This window comes from Phascolarctos cinereus, unplaced genomic scaffold (genome assembly GCF_003287225.1).
Source record: "Phascolarctos cinereus isolate Bilbo 61053 unplaced genomic scaffold, phaCin_HiC Scaffold_7;HRSCAF=346, whole genome shotgun sequence".
In the NCBI taxonomy this organism is placed as follows: Eukaryota; Metazoa; Chordata; class Mammalia; order Diprotodontia; family Phascolarctidae; genus Phascolarctos; species Phascolarctos cinereus.
This window is the reverse complement of record NW_027556180.1, coordinates 85664450-85684819: the sequence shown is the minus strand read 5'-3', so window position 1 is coordinate 85684819 and position 20370 is coordinate 85664450. Positions and strand designations below refer to the sequence as shown.

The 20370-nt window shown below is 38.9% G+C and overlaps 1 protein-coding gene across 1 annotated transcript in view; it reads left to right on the top strand.

The window, feature by feature from the left end:
- Nucleotides 1-20370, top strand: part of KIAA2012 (KIAA2012 ortholog) — a 162921-nt gene that overhangs the window by 132878 nt on the left and 9673 nt on the right. Inside the window, 3 exon segments of the mRNA XM_078147661.1 lie at nucleotides 1414-1736; nucleotides 19883-19936; nucleotides 19938-20086. Coding sequence (XP_078003787.1) covers nucleotides 1414-1736; nucleotides 19883-19936; nucleotides 19938-20086 — 526 coding nt within the window.

The following is a 20370-nucleotide window of genomic DNA, read 5'->3' as shown; positions in this document are numbered from 1 at the left end:
TAATAGGTAGGAGGTTCCTGAAGAGAATTGGCATCCAACCCAAGAAAAAGCCATTCTCTGGCGAGCTTCTCGATAAGACCATTCCCTCCAGAGAAGTGCCACTCATCCCATTCTTAAGGTGAAAGGAGACATTTCTGATAGCAAACCTGCCAAATTTCAGTTCACTTATAGGTGCAATACTTGAGGTGAACTGACTATACCTTTCAAACAAAAATTCCTTTATTCATCATTTAAAGCCTTTCTCAACCTGGCCCCACCCTAACCTTCTAGCTTTACTACACATTACTCTCCTCCCTATAGATTACGGTTATCCCTTCAACATCATGACTTTACCCATCTAGGTTTTGATATATCTCAGGTCAGCATAAGAAATTAAGTTGGAATTTGGGGGGAGTTTTGCGGAAGCTGCTGACAACATGAGAAGGTCAACAGAAAAACTTTAAAAAGTCAGAAATAGGGGCAGTTAGGTGGCACAGTGGATAGAGCACTGGCCCTGGAGTCAGGAGGACCTGAGTTCAAATCTAGTCTCAGACGCATAACACTCACTAGCTGTGTGACTCTGGGCAAGTCACTTAACTCCAATTGCCTAACCGAAAGAAAGAAAGAAAGAAAGAAAGAAAGAAAAAAGAAAGAAAGAAAGAAAGAAAGAAAGAAAGAAAGAAAGAAAGAAAGAAAGAAAGAAAGAAAGAAAGAAAGAAAGAAAGAAAGAAAGAAAGAAAGAAAGAAAGAAATGCATAAAATATATTTATAGTATTACATAATATCAACATATTTTATCTTTTAATATCATAATAATTCAGACTTCTTCTCTGGTATGAAGGGAGGGCCAGAAAATTTTAGGCAGATTTTCCAGATTGAGGGAGTGCCACATCCCTAACCCCTGTGATGTGGAAGGGATAACTGTACAGTCCAGCCAAATTTGCCTTGTCATTGTTTGTCATATATATACATATATATATACATATATGTATATATGTGTGTGTATATATATATATATATGTCTATCTTTCATCTCCATGCTCTTGTACTAGCCATGTTCTTTGCTTGGAATGCATTTCCTCTTTACCTCTGCCTCTTAAAATCCCTAGGTTGATTTTTTTTCAAGACTTGGTCCTGAATGAAGCTTCCCTTGATCCCTATAGCTGCTAATGCCTTTGCCCACAAAACCACCTTCTATCTATTTTGTATGTACCTAATACAGGGTGTCACAAAAATCTTAGTACAGTTTTTAGGTATAAAAGCTTTTAAATATGTTTTCTCTTCCAGCTAGATTGAAACTACTAATGGCCAAAGACTCACTTTTGTTCTGTATCCCCAGGTCCTCACACAACTGCCAGGTGCCTAACACATAGCAGGTACTTACTAACTACTTAATGATTGACTGATTATCTACACTTGATTGTGTGTCTACAGGAAAGCCAAAGAAACAAAAAATTGCAAATAAGACAATGTCAGTCTCCAAGAAAAAAAAGCCAAGAGCCAAGAAGAAAGAGATGGGGCAGAAGGGAAGGATTCTGGAGATAGGGTCAGAGCTAAATAACTCTTCATCCACAGAGGATGAATCTGATGAAGATTGCTCTCTCTCAAGCTACAGCTCACAGGAATTTACACTTCCTCCAAAATATCAAATTCCTGAAAGTCAAGTTTCCAGAGATGAAAGATTATATTCTATCCAACCTACAATTGCCAAAGAAAATACAGATTCTGAAAAGGACAAAAGTGCTGATACTTCTGAGGTAAGAGTGGGTGTGTTTTCAAATTTTGACAGGAGATGGGGTGGGGGGGTGCGGGGCGGTAAGAATCTCTCTTCATATATTGATGGAACTCTGGAAGGAAAAAAGTACTGCCATGACAGGGAAGGTATTTTTCATTATCTGTTCCCCAAGAGCAATATTGATTTCCAGGGTACTCAGGGTTCAGCTTCCTCAAAGTGATCTTTCCATTTATGTTGTTGTGAATACATAATTAATCAATCAATAAACATTTAATTAGCCTCTACTATGAGCTAGTCACTTATTATTGGATATATTTTTCTTTCAGTCCTGCTTATTTCATTCTGCATCAACACATACAAATCTTCCTATGTTTCTCTACAGTCATAGTATCTACCATTTCTTACTTCATAATAATAATCTATCATATTCATATACCATATAATTTTTTCATCCATTCCTCAACTGATGGCCACCCATTTTGTTTCCAGTTCTTTACTAACACAAAGAGTATTAGTATGAATATTTTGGTACATGTTCGACTTTTGTTTCTCTCTTTGACTTTCCTTGGCCCATGGGGTCCCTGGGTCAAAGAGTGTGGACGGTTAGGTCATTTTTCTTGCATAATTCCAAAGTGATATCAAGAACAGCTGGACTAATTCACAGTTCTACCAAAATTGTATTAACGTGTTCCTGACATAAACTGTTCTCATTTTTTCTCATCTTTGCTCATGCTCATGGTGTGAGGTCAGACCTCAAAGTTACTTCAATTTGCTTTTCTCTTAATATTGATGATTCGGAGCACACTTCCATGTTGTTATTATTGTTGTTCAGTCACTTTTAGTTATGTCTGCTTCTTCGTGACCCATTTGGGGTTCTCTCGGCAAAGATACTGGAATGGTTTGTTGCCATTTCTTTCTCTAGCTCATTTTACGGATGAGGAAACAGGCAAACAAGATTAAGTGATTTGCCCAGGGTCACACAGCTGGTAAGTGTCTGAGGCCAGCATTGTTTTAGTTTTGATGTCTCAGAGTGAGTGTAATTAGTAATTGTTTTTGTTCCGGCCAGAAATCCCAAGCGTCTTCCCCACCCTGACTGATTGTTTTGTGAAGGCAAAGCAGACCATCTTTTACCTCAATCCTTACCTAGCCTTTGTTTATTGAATGGATATTGCCTCAGACAAACTTAGCTTAAAAAGGCCAAGGTCTCCCACTGCATCCTGGGCTATCACCAGTCATCTTGACCTATTTCTTGCCACTAGACTCTGATGACTCTGGAGGAGAGAGTGGGGCTGATGACTTTGCACAGCTCTGCCTCACTCAAATCCAAGTCACTTGCATCGGTCCTCTCTGAGAACAAAGGACAAACAATAATCAGGCCAAATTTGAACTCAGGAAGATAGGTGCTCTATAGACTGCACCACCTCACTGCATATTTCCATGTGATCACTTGTAATTTTCAATTCTTCTCTTGAAATTTTTTTTGTTCCTAATGATTTACTACATTCTCTGCTGAGGAATGCTTCTTGGTGTTATACATTTGCGTCAGTTTTAGATATTTTGTGTATCACATTTTTATCAGTGATATTTTATGCCCCTCCATGGCATGTTATCCAGAATATTAGTATAAACATATGGTCTATGTAGTCAGAAAATAAGAAAGAAGCAGTGAGAGAGTCCCTATTTTAGAGTCAGATCTTGAAATCTGAGAGATTATGGACTTACAGCTTTCTGAGTTTTGAAGAGATAAACATTTATAAAGCGCTTTAGTGGTTTAAAACACTTTGCAAACACTATCTTATTTGAGCCTCGCAAAAACTCTGTTAGGTACTAACACAGCAGATCAGGGTGTGTCCTCTATTGTGTTATTACATATACACCTCAGAGAGGTTCATTCAGAGTGACTCACCCAAAATCACATAGCTGATAAATGTCAGGAATATGATTTGAATCCAAGTTTCCAAGTCTAGCACTCTCATTTACTGTGTCATGCTGCCTTCTAAATTTTAGTGTTTATCCAGTAGAATGGAAGCTTCTTGAGGACAGACACTGTCCCATCCCCAGCACCTAGCACAATGCCTGGACCATATGAGGAGGTTAATAAACGTTTGCTGGTTGGTCTACCCAAATTCTTGTCTCCATTTTACAGGTCAGATAACAGAGGCTCAGAATAGAAAGATAGAGAAAGCATTTACAGGCATACCTCATTTTATTGTGCTTTGTTTTATCGCTCTTTGCAGACACTGTGTTTTTTACAAATTGAAGGTTTATAGAAATCCTGTGTTAAGCAAGTCTATCGGCCCCATTTTTCCAATAGCATGTGCTCACATTGTGGCTCTGTGTCACATTTTGATAATTCTTACAGTATTTCAAACTTTCATTATTATTATATCTGTTATGGTGATCTGTGATCTTTTTTTAATCTTTTGCACATATTTTATTTTCCCCAATTACATGTTAAAACAATTTTAACATTTTTAAAAAGTTTTGAAGTCCCTAATTCTACCCCTCCCTGAGATTGTAAGCAATCTAATACACATTATACATGTGCAATCATGTAAAACATTTCCATATTAGTCATTTTGTATAAAGAGACTCAACAAAAAACAAAAGAGAATAGAAAAATATAGAAAATAGAAATAAATTAAAATATAGATTAAAAAATAGAAAAATAGTATGCTTCAGTCTGTATTCACACAATATCAGTTCTTTCTCTGGAGGCAGATAGCTTGCTTCATCATGAGTCATTTGGGATTGTCTTGGATCATTGTATTGTTGACAATAGCTAGGTCGTTCACGGTTCTTCATACAATGTTGCTGTTACTGTGGACAATGTTCTCCTGGTTCTGCTCACTTTACTTCGCATCAGTTCATATAAATCTTTCCAGGTTTTTCTGAAATTGCCCTGCTCATCATTTCCTATAGCATGATAATATTCCACCACAATCATATACTACAGCTTGTTCAGCCATTCCCCAACTGATGGGCTTCCCCTTGATTTCCAACCTTTAGCCACCACAAAGAAAGCTGATATAAATATTTTTGTACAAATAGGTCCTTTTCCTTTTTTTTTTTTAATCTCTTTGGGATACAGCCCTAGAAGTGCTATTGCTCTATCAAAAGACATACACAGTTTTATAGCCCTTTGGGCATAGTTCGAAATTGCTTTCCAGAATGATTAGATCATTTCACAACTCCACCAATAGTTCATTAGTGTCCCAGTTTTTCTAAATCCCCCCCATATTTATAATTTTCCTTTTTTGTCATATTAACCAACAGATCAGTGATTTTTGATAATATTATAATTGTTTTAGGGCACCACAAACCATAGCCATATAAGACCATAGACTTACTGATAAATGTGTGTGTGCTGACTGCTCCACTAACCATCTTTCTCTCTCCCTTTCTCCTCGGGTCTCTCTATTCCCTGAGGTACAACAATATCAAAATTAGGCCAGTTAATAACTTTATAATGGCCTCTTCAATGTTCAAGTGAAAGAATCAATTGATGTAGTGAGCTCTATTATTGTCTTATTTTAAGAAATTGCCATCGCCACCCCAACCTTCAGCAACCACCTCCCTGATCAGTGAACAGCCATCAACATTAAGGCTTTCAACAGCCTTACACCAGCAAAAAAAAAAAATTGCAACTTGCTGAAGGCTCAGGTGCTAACATTTTTTATTAATAAAGCATTTCTTAAATTAAGGTATGTATATTGAGGGGTTTTACTACATAATACAATTGTACATTTAACAGACTACAATATGATGTAAACGTAACTTTTATATGCACTGGGAAACCAAAAAATTCGTGTGACTCACTTTTATTGTTATAATTCTCTTTATTGTGGTACTCTGGAACCAAACCCATAATATCTTCAAGGTGTGCCTGTACTTAGTGCTTACTAATGTGCCAGGTACTATGCTAAGTTCTGGTGATACAAATACAAAGAAAAAGAAAGACAGTCCCTACCCCTAAAGCACTTTCACTATAATGGAGTAAAATAGCAGATAAAAGGGGAAAGGCACCTGTATGGGAACAAAGTAGAAGAGGCTGAAAAGTCAGAAGTGAGGGGGTGGTCAGAGAAGACAATATGGCTAGTCTCTCAAATGGAGGCTCCAAAAAGGAACTCACCAATCTGAGGAGGGGGCCACAGGGGCAAGAAGCAGGGGTGTGGTGAGGCTCAAAATAGATAACATATATAAGGCATTTTACACCTTAAAGCTCTATATAAATGATAGTTGTGGTGGTGGTGGTGGTGGTGGTGGTGGTTAGCCTACAGTCACTCCAGACTGGAGGTGACTTCATTCCTGGAGTCTTTTACTGTACTCCTGCTGATCTCAAACCCTGTTTATAGAATATAGAGCAATATAGAGGTGTGCTGGTAAATGTTTAACAACCAGGCTCCAAAAAAAAGCATTCACAAACATTTTTTCAAGTTTAATCTGAATTATTAACACTTTCTTATGTCTAGACAGTCAGCAAAATAATAAATCAAGTCCTGATTTGTAGGACTTCCAGTTTCTAAGGCATAAATGGCTTACACTGAAAATTTAACAGTGGACTCTAACAGGTTAGACCTTGGCTCTGACACACCCCAGGGTGAGGTTTCTGGGCCAGAGGTGGAAAAGCCTGAAGACTTGCAAAAAATGACTAAAAGAGTCATCACTTAGCCTCTCTCAGGGGAGAAAAAAGAAGAATTTTATTTTCAACTTTTTTCCTAGTATCTATTTTTTCCCTTTAATGCGAAGTGTTTACAGAGCATAACTAGTCAGTAAATAGTATTTGCTAAACATGTGCTGTGTACAGACATATTTACTATTCTCAACTTCAAATAGTTCACCTTCCTTGCATATATCACTTCATTTGGATCATCCTCTCAAATCCGATGAGGAATACAGGACAAGTATTATGCCCATTTTATCAATGAAGAAATTAATGCATAAAGAGGTTAAGAAATTTGCCCCAAGTGCCACAGGAGGTAAATGGCAGAGCCATGACTAACATCTTCTGATGGTCTGCCATATCTCTTTGGCACTACTATGCCTTTTGAAATAACAATAACTGTAGAGTATCAATGAATTGAACATCATTTGTAAAGAAGTCTCTAATCATTTTAACACCAGGATCTAAAATTTGAAAATTATAGCAATAACAGCCTTGAGAACTGTAGGTAGGATCCCCCCCCCAAATAAGGGTGCAACCCCTCTCTCCATGAGTAAACATGGTATTTTGGAATATGCAAGTGGCTTTTATTTGCCCCCATTAAGTGCAGATTTCATTAAACAATAATTTTATAAAGCAATACCTTGGAAATTAATTTGAGATATACCTCTTAAACTAACCTGATTTTATGACCATTCTTTAAATAGTGCTTTGGCCATTCCTCTTCCTAATGAAAAATTCACTTTAATAGATTAAATTGTGGGGTAGGGGGGATAGTGTCATTCTTTCTTGTTTCTTACACTTGAAAATGATTTGGTTTTCAGCATAGCAAACAAGTGATTATAAGTTCCACAACTGAATTATGACCTAGTTGCTAAGATGACAAGAAAAAAATGAAAACGACAAATGCTGGAGAGGATTTGGGAAAATAGGTACACTAATGCGCTGTCAGTAGATCTGTGAATTAGTCCAGCCATTCTGGAAAGCAATTTGGAACTACATCCAAAAAGCTATTAAACTGTGCATACTCTTTGACCCAGAGATACTGCTACCAAGAGGTAAAAGAGGGCAGAGCCAAGATGGTGTAGTAAAAGCAGGGACTTGCTTGAGCTCTCCCCCAAACCCCTCCAAATACCTGCAAAAATGACTCTAGAGCAGCAGAACCCACAAAAAGACAGAGTGAAACAAATTTCCAGCCCAAGACAACCTGGATGGCCAACGGGAAAGGTCTGTTGCATTGGGCTGGGAGAGGAGTGCAGTCCAGCATGGGCTATACCGGCACAGACAAGGCCCCAGTGAACCCGGAGCAGGCCTCAGGGGACTGAATCACTGGCAGCTGTGGCGGTTCCCACGAAAGCCAAAAACAACTTAGAAGGTCAGCAGGAAAGGTCTGTTGGGCCTGAGTAAGAGAGAAGCTCAGTCCAGTCTGACCCTAGTGGCAGCAGCAACAACAGCTCCTTCCAGAGCTTTCAGCCCACAGATAGTAAGGGGATCAGAGAACTGATCAGAAGAAGATTTCAGGGGTCTCTTTGCTGGCACTGAGGCAGGATTCTGTTGCTTTGCCCATACTTGGATCTGGGTCACAGTCTTGGGTGTCAGTCCTAAGGAGAAGAGGAGCACTGGCATAGCAGGGATTGTGGCAGCAGTGAAGAAAGAACCTCCCTCACAGTTCCAAGGCAGAAAAGAGTGTCTGTGGTCACTCACAGACCAGACCACAAGCCAGAAGAGGAGTAAACATCTCTCCTTAGATCATACCACCTTGGAAGAACTAAAAACTTACAGGTCCCTAGCAGTATTTCTGAAAACAGCTGCCCAAAACCCCTGAAGCTTAGGACAGTATGCCTTCCACACGGGAAGCAGAGCCCTACCTTAACAAAAGTTAATAAGTCAGGTAATTGGCTGGGAAAATGAACAAACAATGGGAAAAAAAAACTCAGACTATAGAATCTTACTTTGGTGACAAGGAAGATCAAAACATACAACGAGAAGAAGACAACAAAGTCAAAGCTCCCACATCCAAAGCCTCTAAGAAAAATATGAATTGGTCTCAGGCCACGGAAGAGCTCAAAAAGGATTTTGAAAATCAAGTAAGAGAACTAGAGGAAAAATTGGGAAGAGAAATAAGAGTGATGCAAGAAAATTATGAAAAGCAAGTCAACAGCTTGCTAAAGGAGACCCCAAAAAAATACTGAAGAAAATAACACCTTAAGAAGTAGACTAGAGACTTCTCAACCCACAAACGCCAAAAACAACTTAGAACATCAGTAGGAAAGGTCTATCGACGACGGTGAGAAAGGAGATCAGTCTGGCCCCAGTCCTGGCACAGCCCCAGGGTGCTGGCTTCTTCCAGAGATCTCAGCTCCACAGACAGAGGGGGCATCAAATGGCTGATCAGAGGGGGATTGCAGGGATCTCTTTGCTAGTGCTGAGGCAGGATTCTCTTGCTTTGCCTGTGCTTGGATCTGAGTCACAGTTCTGGGTGGTGGTCCTGGGGCAAGGAGGAGTGCTGGTGTGGCAGAGCTTATGGTAGCAATGGAGAGGGAATCCCCCTCACAGTTCCAAGGCAGAAAAGAATGTTTGTGGCCAATCATAGACCAGAGCCCAGGCCAGGAAATGAGTAAATACCTCTCCTTTGATCATACCACCTTGGAAGAACTGAAAATTTACAGGTCCCTAGAAGTATTTCTGAAAACAGCTGCACAAAACCCCCAAAGCTTGGAAGAGTACATTCTCCACACTGAAAGCAGACCCCTACCTTAACAAAAAGTTTGAAAGTCAAATAATTGGCTGGGATCATGAGCAAACAGTGCAAAAAAAGTCAGACCATAGAATCTTAGTTTGGTGACAAAGAAGATCAAAACATAACCAGAAAAAGACAACAAAGTCAAAGCTCCTATATCCAAAGCCTCCAAGAAAAAATATGAATCAGTCCCAGGCCATGGAAAAGCTCAAAATGGATTTTGAGAAGCAAGTAAGAGAAGTGCAAGAAAAACTGGGAAGAGAAATGAGAGTGATTCAAGAAAATCATGAAAAACAAGTCAACAGCTTGCTAAAGGAGACCCAAAAAAATAATGAAGAAAATAACACCTTAAAAAATAGTCTAACCTAGGTGGCACAGTGGATAGAGTACAAGCCTTGGAGTCAGGAGGGCCTGAGTCCAAATCCGGCCTCAGACACATAACACTTACTAGCTGTATGACTCTGGGCAAGTCACTTAACCCCAATTGCCTCATCAAAAAAAAAAAAAATAGCCTAATCCAAACGGCAAAAGAGATCCAAAAAGCCAATGAGGAGAAGAATGCCTTAAAAAGCAGAATTGGCCAAATGGAAAAGGAAGTCCAAAAGGTCACTGAAGAAAATAATTCCTTAAAAATTAGAATGGAGCAAATGGAAGCTAGTGACTTATGAGAAATCAAGAAATTGTAAAACAAAACCAAAAGAATAAAAAAATAGAAAACAACGTGAAATATCTCATAAGAAAAACAACTGACCTGGAAAATAGATCCAAGAGAGATAATTTTAAAATTATTGGACTATCTGAAAGCCATATCAAAAAGAGAGGCTAAGGGGCAGCTAGGTGGCACAGTGCATAGAGTACCCGTTCAGGAGTCAAGAGGACCTGAGTTCAAATTTGGCCTCAGACACGATACTCACTAGCTGTGTGATCCTGGGCAAATCACTTAACCCTGATTGCCGGAGTGGGGAGGGGAGAGAACCTAAATATAATTTTTCAAGAAATTATCAAGGAAAACTGTCCTGATATTCTAGAACCACAGGGTAAAATAGAAATGGAAAGAATCCACCAATCACCTCCTAAAAGAGATCCCCAAAGGAAAACTCCTAGAAATATTATAGCCAAATTCCAGAGTTCTCAGGTCAAGGAAAAAATATTGCAAGTAGCCAGAAAGAAACAATTCAAGTACTGTGGAAACACAATCAGGATAACACAAGATTTAGCAGCTTCTACATTAAGAGATTGGAAGGCTTAGAAAACGATATTCTGGAGTGCAAAGGAGCTAGGCTTAAAAGCAAGAATTAAAACCCAGCAAAACTGAGTGTAATCTTAGCTGTGTGACTCTGGTCAAGTCTCTTAACCCCAATTGCCTCACTAAAAACAAACAAAAAAAAAAACTGAGTGTAATCAAGGAAGGGAAGAAAATTGATATTCAATGACATAGAGTAATTTAATGCATTCTTGAGGAAAAAACTGAAGCTAAACAGAAAAATTGATTTTCAAATACAAGACTCAAGAGAAGCATGAAAAGGTAAACAAGAAAGAGAAATCATGAGGGACTTATTGAAGTAGAACTGTTACATTCCTACATGGACAGGTGATATTTGTAACTTATGAGACCTTTCTCATTATTAGGGTAGTTGGAGGGAGTACATATAGACAGAGGGCACAGAGTGAGTTGAATATGAAGGGATGATATCTAAAACAGAAAATTAAGAGGTGAGAAGGGAATGTATTGGGAGGAGAGAGGTAGAATGGGGTAAATTTTCTCACATAAAAGAGGCAAGAAAAAGCTTTTATGGTGGAGGGTAAGAAGGGGGAGGTGAGAAGGAATGAGTGAACCCTACTCTACTTGGATTTGGCTTAAGGAGGGAATAACATACACATTCAATTTGATATGGAACTCTATCTTACCCTACAGGAAAATAGGGAGGAAGGGGATAAGAGAGGGAGGGATGATAGAAGAGAGGGCAGATTGGGGGAGAGGGTAATCAGAAGCAAACACTTCAAAAGAGAGAACAGAATAAACCAGATGGGATAAGATGAAGGGAAATAGAGTTAGTTTTTTACAATATGACTATTATGGAAGTGTTTTGCATGACTACACATATATAACCTATGTCAAATTGCTTGCCTTCTCAATGATGGTGGGTGGGGAGGGAGGGAGGGAGATAATTTGGAACTCAAAGTTTTAAAAACAAATGCTAAAAATTGTTTTACATGTAACTGGGAAATAAGATACACATGCAGTGGGGTATAGAAATCTATCTTACCCTACAGGAAAATAGAAAGAGAAGGGGATAAGAGAGGGGAGTGTATAATAGAAAGGAGGGTAGATTGGGGGAAGGAGTAATCAAAATGCATGCTGTCTTGGGTGCATTGGGGAGGGGAGAGATGGGGAGAAAATTTGGAACTCAAAATCTTGTGGAAGTGAATGTTGAAAACTAAAAATAAATACTTTTTTTTAAGTGAGGCAATTGGGTTAAGTAACTTGCCCAGGGTCACACAGCTAGCAAGTGTCATGTATCTGAGGTTGGATTTGAACTCAGGTCCTCCTGAATCCAGGGCCAGTGCTCTATTCACTGTGCCACCTAGCTGCCCCCAAAATACATACATTTTCAAAAAAGATAAAAGAAAGCAATAGGACCCATATATACAAAAATATTTATAGCAGTTCTTTTTGTGGTGGCAAAGAATTGGAAACTGAGGAGGTGCCCATCAATTGGGGAATGGCTAAATAAGTTATAATATATGAATGTGATGGAACACTACTGTGTTCCACTATTGTGTAAGATGATGGAGTGGGTAGTTTCAGAAAAAACCTGGGAAGATCTGTTTGAACTGATACAAAATAAAGTGAGCAGAACTAAAAAAAAAAGCAATTTAAACAGTAATAGCAATATTGTAAAGATAATCAACTTAGAAACTGATCAACCCAATGACCAACACAATTCCAAAGGATTCGTGATAAAACATTTTATCTACCTCCAGGTAATAGTAATAATAATAATAATTAACATTTACATAGCACTTACTATGTGCCAAACATTACAGAGAACTGATGGGCCGAGTGAAGATTGGAGCATATTTTCTATTTCTTTTTATTCATTGTAAAAAATATAAATATGGTATTATCATTATATTATCCTGGTTCATGACCAAATATGCTTTATGGTTTCATGATTTAAGATTTCTTTTAAATCACCTCTAAGATTTCTAAAGACATTGATAAAAAGTCAGCTATGTTTTATTAATGGGCCAATTGATAGAAGTTTTGAAGAGACAGTATTCTTTTTTTTTAATTTTTTTTAAAGAAAAAATCTGCAAAGAGTATAAACAAAAGAGTGGGTAAAATTAGCTGAGGTTCTAAATGGATAAATAGCCCTAAGAAGTTTTCAAACTCATCAAGGCATCCTTTGTATTATGCCTGAGACATAGTAAATAAACCCTTCCAGGGCAGCTCTAGACTTGTGCTGGTCATTTTAGACTTGGGTTCCAGAAGTATCATAAGGTATGGGTAAGAAAACTCTTCTGACGATATAACAGACTATAAAGAATACCAGATTTCATGATTGTAATGGAATATGATTGTGCTATAAGAAATGACAAGCAGGGGCAGCTAGGTGGTGCAGAGAATAGAGCTCTGGCATTGGAGTCAGGAGGACCTGAGTTCAAATCCAGCCTCGGACACTTATCACTTACTAGCTGTGTGACCTTGGGCAAGTCACTTAACCCCAATTGCCTCACCAAAAAGGAAAAAAAAAGAAAGAAATGACAAGCAGGATGATTTCAGAAAAACCTGGACTTACATGAATTAATGCAGTAAACAGAACCAGGAGAATGTTATACACAGTAACAGCAATATTGTATGATGAAAAACTGTGAATGACTTAGCTACTCTCAACCATACAATGATCCAAGAAAATCCCAAAAGACTCATTATGAAGTATGCTATCTGCATCCAGAGAAAGAACTGACACTGTTTGAATACAAACTGAAGCATGCTATTTTTCACTTTCTGTCATTCTTTTTTATTCAAGTCTTCTTGTACAAAATGATTAATATGGAAATGTTTTACAAGATTGCACATGTATAACCTATATTTGATTGTTTGCCATCTCTAGGAGGCGGGGAGGGGACGAAGAAAGGGAGAGATAGAATTTGGAACTCAAAACCTCAAAAAAAACCAAATGTTAAAAAATTGTTTCAACATGTAATTGGGGGAAAAATAAAATATATTTTAAAAAAGAAATGAATAGGTGATTTTAAACAAAAATTAAGATGTACTGACAGCTTACATTTATAATTCTTATTTGCACTGCAAGAACACATTGCTGACAATGTCACAATCTTGTGCATTACTGAGAAGACCATTGAGAAGTGATCTCATAACCTATGTATATTTATGTCATTGTACATTTGCTTTCAGATGTTTATAATGATAATAAAAATTCTGTTCATAAGAAGAAAAAAAAAGAATAGGACATTTTTCACTCCTTTCAAAGCTATAAGAGGTCTATCTTCTAAAAAGATCCCAGTAGAATGTAAGTTCCTTGAAGGCAGAGATTATTTTAAATTTGTCTTTGTAGTAGCCCCTCCACCTAGCACCGTGCTTTACCTATATAGCTATTCAATTGACTCGAACTGCACATTTTGAATTACAGGTGAGATATTAGCCCTGATCCACTGCCCTTGAATTTGGCCTGTAGCTTGATGCCATATTGGATTCGTGTGGTCAGCCAGCTTGACAAAGGATTTGTTCACACCTTGATACCAACCCAAGGAATTATCTTTAAGGATACATTCTTTAAAAAACTTTTTTTTTCATCTTCTGGTTTTATGATCGTGGTTTTTATGTCAATGACAGTGAATTCTGCCTTTATAAAGGCTGCAGGGAAGGAAGAGTCCACCTGCATTTGGCATTTAAAAACTTTCACAATCTTATCTTAGCCTCTCTCCAGAATTATTAGGGTAGAAGACATACTCAAGGCAGTGAGTCTTTTATCAGATTGTGGAATTTTCCTAAATAACCAAATAACAAAATATAAGAAGTTTCCTTTAATAATATAATAGGGTTGCTGTTGTTTGTCCTTCATTCTCAAAGAGGACCATGACATCATGAAGACGATGCTATGACATGCAAGTGAATTGCATGACCACTGGATAAGATAATTACTTTTAGTAGTTGGAGGGCGGAGCCAAGATGGCAGAGTAAAAGTAGTGACTTGCTTGAGCTCTCCCCCAAACCCCTCCAAATACCTGTAAAAATATGGCTCTAAACAAATTCTAAAGCAACAGAACCCACAAAAAGACAGAGTAAAACAAATTTCCAGCCCAAGACAACCTGAATGGTTGATCAGAAAGGTATATCACGCCAGGCTGGGAGAAGAGGGTAGTTTGGCATGGGCACACAGGCCTCAGCAAACCTGGAGCAGGCCTCAGAGGACTGAACTGAGGGCAGCTGAAGTGGTTTCCAGATTTCTCAACCCATGAACGCCAAAGACAACTTAGAAGATCAGTAGGAAAAGTCTGAGTCTGTGGTGGTGAGAGAGAAGAACGGTCTGTCCCAGCCCTATTTCCCAAGCGTAGCCCTGGGGCAGCGGCTGCCTCTGGAGCTTCCAGCCCACAGACTGAAGGGGAATTGAGGGGCTGATCAGAGGGGAATTGCAAGGATCTTTTTGCTGGTGCAGGATTCTCTTACTCTGCCCGTGCTTAGATCTGGTCACAGTTCTGGGTGGTGGTCCTGGGGCGAGGAGGAGCACTGGTGTGGTGGAGCTTGTAGTGGCTGTGCAGGGAAAATTCTCCTCACAGTTCCAAGACAGAAAAGAATGCTTGTGGTCACTCACAGACCAGAGCACAGGCCAGGAAAGGAGTAAACACCTCACCCTTGATCATACCACCTTGGAAGAACTGAAAATTTACAGGTCCTTAGAAGTATCTCTGAAAACAGCTGCACAAAACCCCCAAAGCTTAGGACAGTACATTCTCCACACTGGAAGCAGACCCCTACCTTAACAAAAAGTTTGAAAGTCAAATAATTGGCTGGGATCATGAGCAAACAGTGCAAAAAAAGTCAGACCATAGAATCTTAGTTTGGTGACAAAGAAGATCAAAACATAACCAGAAAAAGACAACAAAGTCAAAGCTCCTATATCCAAAGCCTCCAGGAAAAAATATGAATCAGTCCCAGGCCATGGAAAAGCTCAAAATGGAGAAGTAGTGGAAAAACTGAAGTAATGAAAGAAAATCACAAAAAAACAAGTCAATAGCTTGCTAAAGGAAACCCAAAAAAATACTGAAGAAAATAACACCTTAAAAAATAGCCTAACCCAAATGGTAAAAGTGCCAATGAGGAGAAGAATGCTTTAAAAAGCAAAATTGGCCAAATGGAAAAGAAAGTGACTCTATGAGAAATCAAGACACTGTAAAACAAATTCAAAAGAATGAAAAAATTGAAAACAATGTGAAATATCTCATTGGAAAAACAACTGACCTGGAAAATAGATCCAGGAGAGAGAATTCAAAAATTACTGGACTATCTGAAAGCCATGATAAAAAAAAAAAAAGAGCCTAGACATCATCTTTCAAGAAATTATCAAGAAAAACTGCCCTGATATTTTAGAACCAGAGGGCAAAATAGAAATTAAAAGAATCTACCAATCACCTCCTGAAAGAGATCCCCAAAGGAAAACTCCTAGGAATATAGTAGCCAAATTCCAGAGTTCCCAAGGAGAAAATATTGCAAGCAGCCAGAAAGAAACAATTCAAGCATTATGGAAACACAATCAGGATAGCACAAGATTTAGCAGCTTCTACATTAAGGGACCAGAGGGCATGGAATATAATATTCCGGAGGGCAAAGGAGATAGGATTACAACCAAGAATCACCTACCCAGCAAAACTGAGTACAAGCGTTCAGGGGGGAAAATGGACATTCAGTGAAACAGAGGACTTTCAAGCATTCTTGATGAAAAGACCAGAGCTGAATAGAAAATTTGATTTTCAGATACAAGACTCAAGAGAAACATGAAGGGTTAAAAAGGAAGGAGAAGTCATAAGAAACTTATTAAGGTTGAACCATTTACATTCTGCATGAAAAGATGATATTTGTAACTCATGAGTCTTTTGTTAGTATTAGTCAGGGGAAAAATTATATGTATGGATAGATAGATAGATAGATAGATAGATAGACAGACAGACAGACAGACAGACAGACAGACAGACAGACAGACAGATAGATAGATAGATAGATAGATAGATAGATAGATAGATAGATAGATAGAGGGCACAGGGTGAGCTGAAGATTAAGGGGTCATATCTGGAGAATAAAATTAAGGGATGAGAGAGGGTTATACTCGGAGAAGAAGAAAGGGAGAGGTAGAATGGGGTAAATTATCTCACAAAAACAAAACAACCAGAAAAGAAAAGTCTCTTACAGTGGAGGGGAAACAGGGGAAGGTGAGAGGGAATGAGTGAATCTTATTCTCATAGGATTTGGCTTAAGGAGGGAATAACATACACATTCAATTGGGTATGGAAATCTGTCTTACCCTACAGGAAAATAGGAGGAGAAGGGGACAAGAGATCAGGGGATGATAGAGAGGAGGGCAGATTGGGGGAGGGGTAATCAGAAGTAAATACTTCTGAGGAGGGACAGGGTCAAAAGAAAGAATAGAATAAATGGGAGGGCAGGATAGGATTAAGGGAAATAGAGTTAGTTTTTCACAACATGTCTACTATGGAAGTGTTTTGCATAACTGCACATGTACAACCTATATTGAGTTGCTTGTCTTTTCAATGAGGGTGGATGGGGAGAGATGAAGAGAGAAAATTTGAAACCTAAAGTTTTAAAAACATATGTTTAAAAAAAATGTTTTCACATGCTACGGGAAAATAAGAAATACAGGAAATGGGGTACAGAAGTCTATCCTGCCCTACAGGAAAACAGAAGGGGAAGGGGATAAGAGAAGGGGAGAGATAGAAGAGAGGACAGACTAGGGGAAGGGATATTCAGAATGCATGCCATCTGGGGTGGGGGAGGGGGAGATGGGGTGAAAATTTGAAACTCAAAAACTTGTGGAAGTGAATGTTGAAAACTAAAAATAAATAAATTTATATTAAAAAAAAAAAGAAAAGAAAGCTGGCTCTACTCTGTGGACTGTGGGTTCTTAGAAGTCAGCTCTGGGGAAGGACTTAGCTTTTGAAGAAGTTCTGAGATCTTGAAAACTGGCTCTTTTACCTTTTCCCCTGTGCATCTCTTCCAGAGCACAGCATAGTGGGGAAGGGATCTCTTGGTATTTTCTTTAGTTTTCAGGCTGTAATTAGTTTTCTGATGTGCTTCTTTTATAAATCAGAGCAATTGCTTTGCAAAAACTTTTGCACGGTTTAATTCTTAAGTACTAATCATTGTTGTATAAAGTCCATTATGAATGTGGAACCTGCTATGAGCTATCTCTAGAATATGGGTACCTAGAAATGATCCTAGAGCCACAGAGAGAACTCCAGTTAAAGGAGTGTCTCACGACTTAAGAGATAAAGGTATTAAGAGCATTCTCTGGGGGCTCAACCACACTAATTTTATTTTACTTTTAAGCACAATTAGATACCTATATTGTAACATGGGTATGGGCAACTTGTCCAAGAGCCTTATGGATTGAAGCTCCATAGGGTAAGGTCTGTCTGATGGCCTAGAAACTCTGAATACGTTGACCCCAAGTATTTAATCACCTCTTCTGGAAGCCCCAAACATGTGGGTCCTTTTCCAAGGTTGTTTGATTTCTTCTCTAGCTAACCTACTTATCTTAGTACGGTATGAATTCAGACTTCCATTTGGAATGCCTAATGTGTTACAGGGATCCATTGGAGAAATTTTAGGTGCCCTGTGCAGTTGCAGGGACCCATTGGAGAAATTTTTGGCTAGACTTCAATTTGGAATGTTTTGTGATTTTATGGGAATGCTTCTGGGGAACCACCTATATGTTCCTCTCCATCACATTCTCAGCCTATTGTTTGTTTTCTTATACTGCATTCCATTTCCTACCTCCAAGGGCTATTCTCCTATGCCTGGAACATACTTCTTTCTCACCTACACCTCTTAAAAACCTTTGCTTTCTTCAAAGCTCAACTTCAGTGTCACTCCCTATATGAGTCCTGTCCTCATCTCCCCAGCATAGAGTTCCCCCTCCCAATTACCTTGTATTTACTTTGGATATATTCTGTATTCATTTATATGCATACCTGTTGTTTCCCTGATAGAATGTAAGCTCAAGGCCAGAAATCATTTCATTTTTTTATCTTCTATCTCCAATGCCTAGCCTAGTGTCATAGATTGACAGATGATAGAGATAGAGATATATGTATGCATAGGCATCTATATCTATATGTATATACATATATGTATATACATGACACATACATGTTTCATACAAGATACATAATGTACATGTTGTGTGTACAATTGCTACATATGTCTGTATATATTAACATGTTAATGTACTATTACATAGATACTATGTACACATATACATATCATGTGTGTATAATATACAATGTGTACACATAATATATACATGTATGTGTGTGTTGTTATTGTGTGTACATATGCTGGTGTATATATGTGTATATCTATGTGTGCATATATGTGGGTATAATGTATGTATATATTATATATGTATATGTATCATTTCTATATCTATGTGCATATGTGTATGTCTATGTGTGTATGCATATGGGTATGTGTATATCTGCATATACAACATATATGTGCACACATGTATATCTGTGTGTGCATGTATATGGGTATATGTATGTTTATATTATATATGTGTATGGGGTGTGTGTGTGTGTGTATACCTAAGTGCACATGTGTATACCTTTGTAGGTAAATGTATGTGGGTCTAATGTGTGTATATGTATATATGATGTGTGTTGTATACATATACATGCTATGTACATTGTGTGTGTGCATGTGTGTGGGTATGATGTGTGTATGTGTATATATTATATGTGTGTTGGGTACTTATACATGCCTATGTGCACATGTGTATATCTGTGTGTTTATGTGTGTGGGTATAACGTGTGTATGTATATGTGTATGATATGTATGAATATACTGTCTCTTATGTAGACAATATGTACATATACACACATATACAGATCATGTATATAATATATACGATATGTACGCACATAATGTATGCATGTATGCATGGCGTGTATCATATGTATATGTACACATGTGTATAAGTATGTGCATGCACATGTGTGTACAATATGTGTGTATATGTGTATATCAGTAAATAGAAGGAGACATCATGATGTAGTGGCAAGAACACTGCCTGCTTCCAGGATCAGAGGACCTGGCTTCAAATCTTTCCTCTGACACTGTCTGTGAGACTTTGGCCAAGTCACTTAACCTCCCGGGGCCTCAATTTTGTCTTCTGTGAAACGAAGGAGTCGGACCAGGTGGAGCTCCCAGTCTGTGACCCTACGATATTCTTGTTAAGTGAATGCTATAACTGCCGGACTATGTGCACGAGTGTGAGGTTTGCATGTGAGGCAGGCCCCTCGGCTGTGTCTCCCTAAGGCCAGCATTGCTGGAAGGATGTGTTCACAGAGACCTCTGTAGCGGTCAGTCTGATGGGGGCGTGGGGAATCTGCTTTAGGACATGGGTGAAAGGCAACATGGAGCGGGAACGGAGATCTCGCTCGCTAAAATAACTTGCACGTGAATGAACTGCTGCCCCGGTGCTTCTCTCCTGTGCTCTCCCAGGCTCTCCCTGTAGACCACCAGCAGGAGAAAGTGCCCAGGGAAAGGATCCTTGCAGCAAAGGGCAGAGATGAGGCTCCAACAGGTGGAAAAACGGAGAAGGGAGAAGGAGGAGAAGAAAAGGCAGCAGCAAGAAGAACACCAGCGGCTCGAGCAGCTAAAGGAAGAGCTCGAGCAGGAGCAGCGGAGGAGAGCCAAAGAGAAGCGGTAGGTTGGCCTGAAGCTCCGGGCTGGTTTACAACAGGGCAGGGGTGGGGAGCAGAAGGACACAGGATGGCTCGGCAACGACCTCGTGAAGTCTGGGTTCTAGCCTCTTTCCATGGAGGAAGGGGATTTGACTTGTCTCTGTCCCAAGAGAGCCTAAGGACCAACTTAGGGTTTTAATAATGATACGCTCCCATTTTGTTGTTCAGTTGTGTCCAACTCTTCATGACCCCATTTGGAGTTTTCTTAGCAGAGATACTGGAGAGATTTGCTATTTCCTTCTCCAG